A 14,519-nucleotide genomic window follows, 5' to 3' on the forward strand; every position below is an offset into this window, starting at 1 on the left:
GGTATACTGCGTCTGACTTTCAATTTCAGGAAACGTAAACAGTTTTTTTTTTATTGCTGATCCCTCTAAGCATCTTTGTGATTGACAACAAACTCCACTATCAGTTCAAGGCAGAACTGCAGTCATTTCGTAAAATTGTTTTTTCTCCAGCCTGTCAGATTTATCTGCCTTATTTTCCCCCTTCCAGCACTAAACACTTTATTAGTTTGGTTGTTTTTTTTTTTAGCTGCGGGATTGTTTGTGAAGAAAAACAGTTCAGAAAACTATAACCTACAAGAATGAGCAACAAATACTAATTTGAAGCAACCGCTGCTATTATTGATAATGATTGATATATAGATACGCACTCACTTTACAGAACAAAAAAACTGTACAAAAAGTCCCATTTTCCTCCAAACGCCTTTAGATGTTATAATCTGGTCTCTTTCTTCAGCCTTTTTGCTTGTGTAATATTTACTGATTAATCTCATCCTATTTTAAAGGGGGTGCAGGAACAGAGAGACATGGGGGTTCACGTGCACAAATCTTTGAAGGTGATAAAACAAGTTGATAAAGCTGTTAAAATATTATACGGGATCCTAAGCTTTATAAATAGAGGCATAGAGTACAAAAGCAAGGAAGTTACGGTAAATCTTTATAAATCATTGGTTAGGCCTCAGCTGGAGTATTGTGTCCAATTCTGGGCACCGCACTTTAGGAAGGATTTCAAGGCCTTGGAGATGGTGCAGAAGCCAGTCTTCTGCCAATTTGAGTCACTCAACGTGAAGATTTGTGCTCCAGAACTAGCCGTGCCTCTAGCCAAACTGTTCCAGTACAGCTACAACACTGGCAAAGTGGAAAATTGCCCAGGTTTGTCCTGTCCACAAAAAGCAGGACAAATCCAATCCGGCCAATTACCGCCCCATCAGTCCACTCTGAATCATCAGCAAAGTGATGGAAGGTGTCGTCAACAGTGCTATCAAGCGGCACTTACTCACCAATAACCTGCTCACCAATGCTCAGTTTGGGTTCCGCCAGGACCACTCGGCTCCCGACCTCATTACAGCCTTGGTCCAAACATGGACAAGAGAGCTGAATTCCAGAGGTGAGGGGAGAGTGACTGCCCTTGGCATCAAGGCAGCATTTGACCGAGTGTGGCACCAAGGAGCCCTAGTAAAATTGAAGTCAATGGGAATCGGGGGAAAACTCTCCAGTGGCTGGAAAGCACAAAGGAAGATGGTAGTGGTTGTTGGAGACCAATCATCTCAGCCCCAGGGCATTGCTGCAGGAGTTCCTCAGGGCAGTGTCCAAGGCCCAACCATCTTCAGCTGCTTCATCAATGACCTTCCCTCCATCATTAGGTCAAAAGTGGGATGTTCGTTGATGATTGCACAGTGTTCAGTTCCAATCGCAACCCTTCAGATAATGAAGCAGTCCGTGCCCGCAAGCAGCAAGACCTGGACAACATCCAGGTTTGGGCTGACAAGTGGCAAGTAACATTCGCGCCAGACAAGTGCCAGGCAATGACCATCTCCAACAAGAGAGAGTCTAACCACCTCCCCTTGACATTCAACGGCATTACCATCGCCGAATCACCCACCATCAACATCCTGGGGGTCACCATTGACCAGAAACTTAACTGGACCAGCCACATAAATACTGTGGTTACAAGAGCAGGTCAGAGGCTGGGTATTCTGCGGTGAGAGACTCACCTCCTGACTCCCCAAAGCCTTTCCACCATCTGTAAGCACAAGTCAGGAGTGTGATGGAATACTCTCCACTTGCCTGGATGAGTGCAGCTCCAACAACATTCAAGAAGCTTGACACCATCCAGGACAAAGCAGCCCGCTTGATTGGCACCCCATCCACCACCTTAAACATTCACTCCCTCCACCACTGGCGCACCGCGGCTGCAGTGTGTACCATCCACAGGATTCACTGCAGCAAGTCGCCAAGGCTTCTTCGACAGCACCTCCCAAAACCACGACCTCCACCACCTAGAAGGACAAGATGTGGAGATGCCGGTGATGGACTGGGGTGTACAAATGTAAGGAATCTTACAACACCAGGTTACAGTCCAACAGTTTTATTTGAAAATCACAAGCTTTCGGAGGCTTTCCTCCTTCGTCAGGTGTGTGAAGGTTTCCATAAAAGCACCGCATATATAGTCACAGAACAATGCCTGGTGATTACAGATAATCTTTCCAGATAATCTTATCACCAGGCATTGTTCTATGACTATATATGCGGTAATTTTCAATGAATCTCGACACTCACCTGACGAAGGAGAAAGCCTCCGAAAGCTTGTGATTTTCAAATAAAACTGTTGGACTATAACCTGGTGTTGTAAGATTCCTTACATTAGAAGGACAAGGGCAGCAGGCACATGGGAACAACACCACCTGCACGTTCCCCTCCAAGTCACACACCATCCCGACTTGGAAATATATCGCCGTTCCTTCATCGTCGCTGGGTCAAAATCCTGGAATTCCCTTCCTAACAGCACTGTGGGAGAACCTTCACCACACGGACTGCAGCGGTTCAAGAAGGCGGCTCACCACCACCTTCTCAAGGGCAATTAGGGATGGGCAGTAAATGCTGGCCTCGCCACATCCCATGAACGAATAAAAAAAGAGATTTACTAGAATGGTACCAGGGATGAGGGACTTCAGTTTGTGGAGAGACTGGAGAAGCTGGGATTGTTGGCAAAAGGTCCTCAGCTTAACGTCTCATCCGAAAGATGGCACCTCCGACAGCGCAGTGCTCCCTCTGAAGTTTCAGCCTAGAATTTGTGCTCAAGTCCCTGAAGTGGGGACTTGAACCCATGACTTTCTGACTCTGAGGGGAGAGTGCCACCCACTGAGCCATGACTAACACCAAATGTGGAATTAAAGAGCTTACTTCTTCTCAGTGGAAGAGAAATGTAATACTGAGTGTGTCAACAGAAAAAAGATTTGATTTTTAGTGTGATTTACATTGAGTCACGGCTCATGGTCTCTCCAGTTGAAGCACATAATGGGATTAATAAAAATTTTGTTAAATAGAGTTACAGCACAGAAACAGGCCATCTGGCCCAACTGGTCTCTGTCGGCGTTTATGCTCCACATGAGCCTCTTCCCACTCGACTTCATCTAACCCTATCAACATATCCTTCAATTCCTTTCTCCCTCATGTGTTTATCTAGCTTCCCCTTAAATGCATCTAGGCTGTTTGCCTCAACTACTCCTTGTGGTAGCGAGTTCCACATTCTGACCACTTTCTGGATAAAGAAGTTTCTCCTGAATTCCCTATTGGATTTATTAGTGTCTATCTTATATTTATGGCCCCGAGTTCTGGTCTCCCCCACAAGTGGAAACATCTTCTCTACGTCTACCCTATCAAACCCTTTCATTATCTTAAAGACCTCTATCAGGTCACCCCTCAGCCTTCTCTTTTCTAGAGAGAAGAGCCCCAGCTTGTTCTGCCTTTCCTGATAAGTATATCCTCTCAGTTCTGTGATGAAGATGTACGTTGATTGTTGATTGCTTCTCTCTGGGTCGATCCAGCTTACTGTGTAGAACCCATTAACAAGAGAATTCATATTTTGCTAATCTTGTTACTGAGTAGTATTAATCAGGAATATTCCCTCGTTAAAATATGAAGACCTATGATTAAACCATTCCAAATTGATGCTGCAAGTTATATTTTGATTTGCGATGGGGAATGTTTTCCCCTTGTTTTTCTAGTAAGGCTGAGGAGGCGTTTTATTTGTTTACGGTGATGAAGTGTGTCATTCTAAATGCTATGGCTCAAAAAAATCTTTTGATTAGTTGCTGCTAAAATAAGGTCATACAGCTAAATCAGGACTAATACCCACATCCCATGAACGAATGAAAAAAGCACCATGGGGTAAATATTCAATTTAAATAGTCAGTGCAAAAGTTGATGTATCATCCAAAAAACATTCTTAAATGTACAACAACTTGCATTTATTTAGCACCTTTAATGTAGTAAAACGTCCCAAGGCGCGTCACAGGAGCGATTAGCAAACAAAATTTGACACCGAGCCACAAAAGGAGATATTGGGTCAGGTGACCAAAAGCTTGGTCAAAGAGGTAGATTTTAAGGAGTGTCTTAAAGGAGGAGAGAGAGGTTGAGAGGCGGACAGGTTTAGGGAGGGAATTTCAGAGCTTAGGGCCGAGGCAGCTGAAGGCACGGCCGCCAATGGTGGAGCGATGGGAATCAAGGGATGCGCAAGAGGCCAGAATCGGAGGAGCGCAGAGATCTCGGAGGGTTGTAGAGCTGGAGGGGGTTACAGAGATAGGGAGGGGCGAGGCCACGGAGGGATTTGAAAACAAGGATGAGAATTTTAAAATCGAGGCATTGCCGGGCCGGGAGCCAATGTTTTTGTATTGACAGAGACTGCTGTTTTCTCACCACCCCTCTCCCAATGATACCACCTTTAAGGGGGGAGTTAAAAATATGGCATGCAATCAGTGTGCTGTTAAATAACTTTAACACTATAGATCACAGGACTAGACGGACGTCTGGAATGAAATCTGGCAGAGCTCACAGTTTGAGTCAACCAACCTCATCACCCAGCGAGGCCTGATAAACATTTAAAAATTATGATAACATTCCTGCACCTCACACAATTATGTAAGATAAAAAAAATTAACTTCCCACACTGTGCCATAACCCGATGGTTCTGTACTCAATAGGGCCTGTTTGTTCTTACCTGTCTCTCTATCTATTTATCTATCTATCTATCGATCTATCTATCATATATTAAAAGTAAGGCGTACTGTCTGTAAGTTTCACACTTAGTTCCTATCATGCTTTTCTCAATGCTATTGATAACACCCCTGCTTAATCATGTGCAATGCCAAGGGAGGTCTCTATACAGTCCTGTGTCTGGTGTAGGTCCTTCACACTTCAAAATGTCAAAAGTATTTCAAAAAAGAGAAAGAAAATCTGTCACTTCCTGCTGGGTTTTCTGACTTGGGCCCCAGGACTCAGGACCAGGCAGTTTTCAATCTGCAGAATTGGTTTCCTCAGTTAACCTCGAATTGACCTCAGAGCATACCTCTCCGGACCACTTCCCTACAGGAAGTGGTTGGGCACTGATCTTAAAGGGACAGGCCAGGCTAAACACAGCTCCACCTTAGCCAAGCACCACAACAGTGCCCTTGGGTAAACCATGAGCAACGCCAAGGGGCGCAGTCGGTTTTTATGAAATACTTTCACTTAATGTGGTTTTGACTGATAAAAGATTATTTTCCGACATAGTCTGAACACACATTTTTGAGTATATTTAAGGATTTCACTGCCCTTCAGAGGGCATGGGGGTAAGCAACCAAGATTAGTCCAGGTAGCTTGGGTTTTTTTTTTGAAAAGAGATTTTCAGATGACCAAATTGAAGTTCTCAAGCTCGTGAGGGGATTAACAAAGTTTGATCCAAGTAAGCTGCACACTTTGGTAAAAGGTGCGACTGCCGGGAGACACAACTTATGCTTCAACTTAAGAGAATGTTCCAGGGAACTTCACAGAGGAAAGAGACAGACTGAGCTTTAGAGGACGCAAGAGAGAAAGAGACTGAGCTTTAGAGGACGTAAGACAGAAAAAGACTGAGCTTTAGAGGACGTAAGACAGAAAAAGACTGAGCTTTTGAGGACGTAAGACAGAAACAGACTGAGCTTTAGAGGACGTAAGACAGAAAAAGACTGAGCTTTAGAGGACGTAAGACAGAAACAGACTGAGCTTTAGCGGACATAAGAGAGAAGCAGACTGAGCTTTAGAAGACTTAAGAGAAACAGACTGAGCTTTAGAGGACTTAGTTGATAGTCAGTCTGAGCTTTAGAAGACTTAAGAGAAACAGACTGAGCTTTAGAGGACTTGAGAGAAACAGATTGAACCGTAGAGGACTTAGGAGAGACACAAACTGAGGAGTAGAGGATTTAGGAGTATTGGCTGAAGATGTATGCAAAAGGGTAAGTTAACATTTTGAGTTCAATGCATTGGGGGTCAGTAGAGTTTGGTGAAGAAAATCATATCAACAGTAAGTAAGGTTTAGGGACAAGAAATGCATCTCAATGCAAGATTCTTAATCGTAAAGAAAGAACTTGCATTCATATAGCGCCTTTCACAGCCTTAGGACATCCCAAAGAGCTTTACAGCCAATGAAGTACTTTAGAAGTGTAATCATTGTTGTAATGTAGGAAACACAGCAGCCAATTTGCGCACAGCAAGCTCCCACAAACAGCAATGTGATAATGACCAGCTCATCTGTTTTTTTAGTGGTGTTGATTTAGAGATAAATATTGGCCCAGGGCACTGGGGAGAACTCCCCTGCTTTTCTTTGAAATAGTGCCATGCGAACTTTTACGTCCACCTGAGAGGGCAAGTGGGGCCTTGGTTTAACATCTCATTCCAAAGACACCTCCGACAGTGCAGCACTCCCTCGATACTGCACTGGGCGTGTCAGCCTAGATTATGGGCTCAAGTCTCTGGAATTGGGACTTGAACCCATAACCTTCTGACTCAGAGGTAAGAGTACTACCCACTGAGCCAATGGTTACACAGAAATATATTAATATATAGTGATACAGATTTACTGCTCAGCATTAGATATCCACCATGCAAAGTTATGAAACTAGAAACGAGTGAGCATGAAAGCTGGTTCACTATTGTCCTTCAGGTAATGTGACCTGCCACTCGTACCTGCTCTGGCCTAAATGTGACTTCTGTTCCACACTGTGTTGTTGACTTTTCATGCCTTCAGGGCAACCAGGGATGGGCCAGCATCACTCAGATCCTAGGAACAGGAGGAGGCCATTCAGCCCCTTGAGCTTGTTCCCCCATTCAATTATAGAGTCATAGAGTTATACAGCACGGATAGAGGCCCTTCGGCCCATCGTGTCCGCGCCGGCCATCAGCCCTGTCTACTCTAATCCCATATTCCAGCATTTGGTCCGTAGCCTTGTATGCTATGGCATTTCAAGTGCTCATCCAAATGCTTCTTGAATGTTGTGAGGGCTCCTGCCTCCACAACCCTTTCAGGCAGTGAGTTCCAGACTCCAACCACCCTCTGGGTGAAAAAGTTCTTTCTCAAATCCCCTCTAAACCTCCCGCCTTTTACCTTGAATCTATGTCCCCTTGTTATAGAACCCTCAACGAAGGGAAAAAGCTCCTTAGTATCCATCCTATCTGTGCCCCTCATAATTTTGTACACCTCAATCATGTCCCCCCTCAGCCTCCTCTGCTCCAAGGAAAACAAACCCAATCTTCCCAGTCTCTCTTCATAGCTGAAGCACTCCAGCCCTGGTAACATCCTGGTGAATCTCCTCTGCACCCTCTCCAAAGCGATCACATCCTTCCTGTAGTGTGGCGACCAGAACTGCACACAGTACTCCAGCTGTGGCCTAACCAGTGTTTTATACAGCTCCATCATAACCTCCTTGCTCTTATATTCTATGCCTCGGCTAATAAAGGCAAGTATCCCATATGCCTTCTTAACCACCTTATCTACCTGTTCCGCCGCCTTCAGGGATCTGTGAACTTGCACAACAAGATCCCTCTGACCCTCTGTCTTGCCTAGGGTCCTCCCATTCATTGTGTATTCCCTTGCCTTGTTAGTCCCTCCAAAGTGCATCACCTCGCACTTTTCCAGGTTAAATTCCATTTGCCACTGTTCCGCCCATCTGACCAACCCATCTATATCGTCCTGCAGACTGAGGCTATCCTCCTCGCTATTTACCACCCTACCAATCTTTGTATCATCAGCGAACTTACTGATCATACCTTTTACTTTTACATTCATATCCAAGTCATTAATGTAGACCACAAACAGCAAGGGACCCAGCACCGATCCCTGTGGTACCCCACTGGCCACAGGCTTCCAGTCACAAAAACAACCTTCGACCATCACCCTCTGCCTTCTGCCACTAAGCCAGTTTTGTATCCAAAGTGCCAAGGCACCCTGGATTCCATGGGCTCGTACCTTCTTGACCAGTCTCCTGTGGGGGACTTTATCGAAGGCCTTACTGAAATCCATGTATACCACATCCACTGCGTTACCCTCATCCACACACTTAGTCACCCCCTCAAAAAATTCAATCAAATTAGTCAGACATGATCTTCCCTTGACAAAACCATGTTGACTATCCCTGATTAATCCTTGCTTCTCCAAGTGGAGACTAATTTTGTCCTTCAGAATTTTTTCCAATAATTTTCCTACCACTGATGTTAGGCTCACTGGCCTGTAGTTCCCCGGTTTTTCCCTACTCCCCTTCTTGAATAATGGTATTACATTAGCGGTTCTCCAGTCCTCTGGCACATCCCCTGTGGCCAGAGAGGTTCTGAATATATGTGTCAGAGCCCCCGCAATCTCCTCCTTTGCCTCACACAGTAGCCTGGGATTAGATCAATTAGATCATGGTTGATCTGAACGTCAACCCCAATTACCCGCCTTTGCTCCATATCCCTCAATCCCTTAACCTAACAACAATCTATCCATCTCAGCTCTGAAAGTTTCAATTGACCTGCAACATCCACAGTCTTTTTGGGGGAGTGAGTTCCAGATTTCCACCACCCGTGAGTGACTTCACTCCTGAATGGTCTAGCTCTAATTTTAAGATCATGCCCTCGTATTCCGGATTCCCCCACCAGGGCAAATAGGTTATCTTTTTCTACCCCATGAAATCCCTTTATCATTTTAAGCACCTCGATTAGACCATCCGTCAAGAAATATTTCAAATAAAAAACAGTAAACATTTTTTTCCACCAGCGACTCAGCACATTTACTCCAGTGGTACATTACCATGAAACCATTAGTTACTGAACAGCTGGAGTGAAGTTCCTTTTCCATATGGGTGGCCCAGCCTCGAGAGTTTACCATTACTGGGTTGCAAACCATAAAGCCGAGGTACTCAGTTCTCACAGAATCTGTGCACCATCAAGGGGGCCTTGTGAGCTTCTTGGAGAATAGAGGATTCAGATCTCAAAAAGACCAAGGCACCCTTTAGAATGCAATTAATCTCACCCGGCAATGGACCACAGGAGGAAGAGTTTATCTTAGTGGCAGCATATTCCTTCTTAAGTGCGTCCTGTCAACTGTCTTTAATAGAAGCCTCTCATATAAAAGCTGGAGTGTTACGCAGAATTACTTCCCCACACGTGGAAACATTGGAAACATTTTCTCTAGAACCTTGGTTAGACCACATTTGGAGTACTGTGAACTGTTCTGGTCTCCATATTATGAAAAGGATATAGAGGCACTGGAGGAGGTGCAAAAAAGATTTACTAGGATGATACCCGACACGAGCTTCCTCCCACCTTACTTCATCTAACTCTATCAACATATCCTGTTATTCCTTTCTCCCTGATGTGTTTATCCAGCTTCCCCTTAAATGCATCTATGTTATTCGCCTCAACTACTCCTTGTGGTAGTGAGTTCCACATTCTAACCACTCTCTGGTAAAGAAGTTTCTCCTGAATTCCTCATTGGATTTGTTATTAACTATCTTATATTTATGGCCCCTAGTTGTGGTCTCCCCAACAAGTGGAAACATCTTCTCTATGTCCACCCTATCAAAACCCTTCATAATTTTAAAAAGCTCTGTCAGGTCACCCCCATCAGCCTTCTCTTTTCTAGAGAAGAGCGCCCCAGCCTGTACAATCTTTCCTGATAGTTTTAAGCTCTCAGTTCTGGTATCATCCTTGCAAAATTTTTTTTGCACCATTTCCAGTGCTGTTCACAATACTCCAAGTGTGGCCTAACCCACATTCTATACAAGTTTAACATAACTTCTCTGCTGTTCAATTCAACTCCAGCCTGTTCAGTCTTTCTTGATAGTTATAACTTCTTTTAAGCCCTTCCTTTATCTCTTCCAGCCAGGAGTAATCACATTAAAGGTTACAGTGCTGTGCCATATCAGATTTTGATGTTTCAGCTTAAAAAAAATAATGCCGCATATTGCCGCCTACCTGATAAACCGCCCACATCCATTTTCTTCAGGTTCTTTGCCTCCAGAATGACGACAGTCAATTTGCCAGCAGTCGGCACATAGCGGAGAGAAAAACAAATGTCGCCCAGCTTCTCCTGCTGTGAACGCAAATGAACGGGCAGACGTAGATTTTAGAATCAGATTAATAAATGTCAGATCGATTTGATTGCTCAATTGTGACAATTGCACCAAGTCCCGTTCACCCGTCACCCCCTGTGCTCGCTGACCTACATCGGCTCCCGGTCCGGCAACACCTCGATCTTAAAATTCTCATCCTTGTTTTCAAATCCCGCCATGGCCTCACCCCTCCCTATCTCTGTAACCTCCTCCAGCCCTATGAACCTCTGAGATCGCTGCGCTCCTCGAATACTGGCCTCTTGCGCATCCCTGATTTTTATCGCTCCACCATTGCCGTTGGCGGGTAGCACTCTCGCCTCTGAGTCAGAAGGTTGTGGGTTCAAGTCCCACTCCAGAGACATAAGCACATAATAATATCTTCCATTTCTGACAAAAGGTCTTCGAACTGAAACATTAACTCTGTTTCATTCTTCACAGGTGCTGCCTCACTTACTGAGCTTTTCCAGCATTTTCTGTTTTTAATCCAGGCTGATGTTCCCAGTGCAGTACTGAGGGAGTGCTGCACTGTCGGAGGTGCTGTCTTTCAGATGAGATGTTAAACTGAGACTCTGTCTGCCCTCTCGGGTGGACATAAACGATCCCATGGCACTGTTTTTGAAGAAGAGCAGGGGAGTTGTCCTGGTCAACATTTATCCCTCAACCAACATCGCTAAAAGTTATTTATCTCATTGCTGTTTGTGGGATCTTGCTGTGTGCAAATTGTCTGCCACGTTTCCTACATTACAACAGTGACTACACTTCAAAAGTACTTAATTGGCTGTAAAGCACTTTGGGACGTCCTGAGGTCACGAAAAGTGCTAGATAAATGCAAGTTCTTTCTTTTTTTTTATTATTACAGAAATTCATGCATATAATTCTGATAGAAAATGTACATATATGGAATGGCTGTATTTGAAGTGAAGTGTCTGTTTGGCTCAGTGGGTAGTACACTGACACTCTAGTGCTGCACTGAGGGAATACTGTTTTATCAGAGGTGTCGTCTTTTGGATGAGAGGTTAAACCAAGGCCCCCGTGTGCATGTTTCAGGATGTAAAAGAACCCATGGTGCTCTTTAAAGACGAGCAGGGGGTTCTCCTGGCCAACATTCATCCCCCTTCAATCATTTGCTGTTTGTCAGGCCTTGCTGTGTACAAATTGGCTGCTGTGTATATTTAAGAATATATTTAAGAAGGAGCTAGATAGATTTCTAGACACAAAAGGCATCAAGGGGTATGGGGAGAGAGCGGGAATATGGTATTGAGATAGAGGATCAGCCATGATCATATTGAATGGCGGAGCAGGCTCGAAGGGCCGAATGGCCTACTCCTGCTCCTATTTTCTATGCTTCTATGTTTCTATGTGCTTGACTGTATTTCAAAAGTAATTTATTTCCTGTGAAAATCTTTGGGATGCCCTGAGGATGTGACAAGGCGCTATATAAATGCAAGTTCTTCCTTACAGTATCAGGTTAGTGTTGTTCTAACATAAGATAGGGTACAGTAGTGTAGTGATAATGTTACTGGACAAGTAATCCAGAGACCTGGACTAATAATCTAGAGAACACAAGTTCAAATCCCACCGTGGCAATTTGAGATGTTGAATTCAGTTAAAACAAATCTGGAAATAAAAATCTGGTATCAGTAAAAAAGTGACCATTAAGCTATTGCATTGTCGTAATGTCCTTTAGGGAAGGAAACCTGCCGTCCTTACTCGGTCTGGTCTATATGTGACTCCAGTCCCACACCAAATTGGTTGACTCTTAACTGCCCTCTAAAGTGGCCTTGCAACCTACTCAGTTGTACCAAACCTGAGTAACTAGGGATGGGCAATAAATGCCGGCCTTGCCAGCGACACTGACATCCCGAGAATTAATAATGAAAAAGCTGGAAAATCTGAATTTAATGCTAACCAGTCATCAGCCCTGGAGGTACCAAGCTGGACCTTTGCATGAAGCTCCCTCAAGGCAAACACCAGTCCTCTTACAACAGGACAGTCCGTCAATGCACAAGCATTTCCCTATTTCTGGCCATTAATCCTTCCACACCATGTTCTAGCTTTTTTTCTCTCTCTTTCTCTCTGTCTCTCTCTCTCTCTCTCTCTCTGAATCAATCTCTCTTTCTCTCTCCCTGACTCTCTGTCTTTCTCTTTCTTTTCCTCCCTCTTTCCTTCTGTCTCGCTCTGTCTTTCTCTCTTTTTCAATCTCTCTCTCTTTCTCTCTATCTTTCCCTCTCCCTCTCTCTTTCTCTTTCCCTCTCTCTATCTTTCTCTTTCTCTCTCTTCCTCTCTCTCTCTCATCTTCTCTCTCTACCTCCCTCTCTCTCTCTCTCTCTCCTTGAATTGCCTGCGGTCTGTTGCTATGCTCCAATGGTCCCATCTCATTCGATTTTGTCACTTGGCTCATTTTGGCCTCGGCCTGTTAATATTTCTCAATGTCACGCAGGCTTGTGCAAGCTCTTGCATGAAACAAAATTAATTTTTGTCATAGATGTATGCTAATAATACTACCTGTGACAACAAGAATGTCATCTGAACTATATCCTGTCAGGATACCTTTGAGTGATTGAACAGAGTGATTGTAAAAATGCAAAATGAAATTCAGTCTGAGAGGTTCATTAATAATAGAACAAAAAAAACAAGTAAGTAGATTTACCTTTATATTACTGTCAATGGATTATATCACAACAGCACCGTATTTACATACAGATATAAAAGAAGGGCAAGAAAGGTCCAATCATGCTTCTCTCAACTTATTAAGTAGTTTATGGAACTTGTGCACTGCCTTTCCGATCAGGAATAATAGTAACCTCTGGAGAATGCAAAAAAAAAAGCTGTGACCAGTTTCAGGACAAACTCTGTGAAATTCCACCAACTCCCTGATATAAAGCTAGCTCCCAGGGGCCATGCCTGCCCATGATTCATCACTAGATGTACTTAACTAACCCAACGACACGTTCCAACACCCTCGGCAACACAGGACTGTACAGGATCGGGAAAAGGTTTCAATCCATTGCATTGGCACTAAGGTCACAGGCTTTACACCCGACTGTTTTTATAATTATTCGTTCATGGGATGTGGGCGTCGCTGGCGAGGCCGGCATTTATTGCTCTAAAAACCTGAACCAGGTGTCTGACTGGTCTCAGTGTCAGATTCTGCTAAATGTCCTCTGCATCTTCATCATGGCCTTGACATCCTCCCTAAAGTGTGATGCCCAGAACTGAACACAGTGCTCCAGCTGAAGCCTAACCAGTGATTTATCATAACTCGCACCAGGTCCTGCTCACCCATCATCTCTGTGCTCGCTGACCTACATTGGTTCCTGATCCGGCAACGCCTCGATTTTAAAATCCTCATCCTCATGTTCAAATCCCTCCATGGCCTCGTCCCTCCCTATCTCTGTAACCTCCTCCAGCCCTACAACCCTCTAAGAACTACGTGCTCCTTCAACTGTGGCCTCTTGCACATCCCCAATTTCATTCGCTCCACCATTGGTGGCTGTGCCTTCAGGCGTCTAGGCCCTAAACTCTGGAATTCCCTCCCTAAACCTCTCCACCACTCTCTCCACCTTTAAGTTGCTGCTTAAAATCTACCTCTTTGACCATTGGCCACCTGTCTTAATATCGTTTACATGGCTCGGTGTTAAAATTTTTTCAGATAACGCTCCTGTGAAACGCCTTGGGACGTTATACTCCCTTAGAGAGGGTGCAGAAAAGATTTACTAGAATGATTCCAGGGATGGCAGCTCAATGTTCCAGGGTACAGATGCTATAGGAAAGATAGGGCAGGAGGTAAGAGAGGAGGGGGAGTTGCGTTCTTGATTAGGGAGAACATCACGGCAGTAGTGAGAGGGGATATATCCGAGGGTTCGCCCACTGAGTCTATATGGGTAGAACTGAAAAATAAGAAGGGAGAGATCACTTTGATAGGATTGTACTACAGATCCCCAAATAGTCAACGGGAAATTGAGGAGCAAATATGTAAGGAGATTACAGACAGCGGCAAGAAAAATAGGGTGGTAATAGTAGGGGACTTTAACTTTCCCAACATTGACTGGGACAGCCATAGCATTAGGGGCTTGGATGGAGAGAAATTTGTTGAGTGTATTCAGGAGGAATTTCTCGTTCAGTATGTGGATGGCCCGACTAGAGAGGGGGCAAAACTTGACCTCCTCTTGGGAAATAAGGAAGGGCAGGTGACAGAAGTGTTAGTGAGGGATCACTTTGGGACCAGTGATCATAATTCCATTAGTTTTAAGATAGCTATGGAGAATGATAGGTCTGGCCCAAAAGTTAAAATTCTAAATTGGGGAAAGGCCAATTTTGATGGTATTAGACAGGAACTTTCAGAAGTTGATTGGGAGAGTCTGTTGGCAGGCAAAGGGACGTCTGGTAAGTGGGAGGCTTTCAAAAGTGTGTTAACTAGGGTTCAGGGTAAGCACATTC

General features: G+C 44.4%; 1 protein-coding gene across 4 annotated transcripts in view; it reads right to left on the reverse strand.

The window, feature by feature from the left end:
* Nucleotides 1–14,519, reverse strand: part of syt1a (synaptotagmin Ia) — a 345,191-nt gene that overhangs the window by 13,464 nt on the left and 317,208 nt on the right. For all 4 annotated transcript variants that reach the window (XM_067999279.1, XM_067999278.1, XM_067999280.1 and 1 more), the window contains one exon: nt 9,943–10,060. In XM_067999279.1, coding sequence (XP_067855380.1) covers nt 9,943–10,060 — 118 coding nt within the window. The remainder of the gene's footprint in view (nt 1–9,942; nt 10,061–14,519) is intronic.

Source organism: Heptranchias perlo, chromosome 18, assembly GCF_035084215.1.
Source record: "Heptranchias perlo isolate sHepPer1 chromosome 18, sHepPer1.hap1, whole genome shotgun sequence".
NCBI classification, from domain to species: Eukaryota; Metazoa; Chordata; class Chondrichthyes; order Hexanchiformes; family Hexanchidae; genus Heptranchias; species Heptranchias perlo.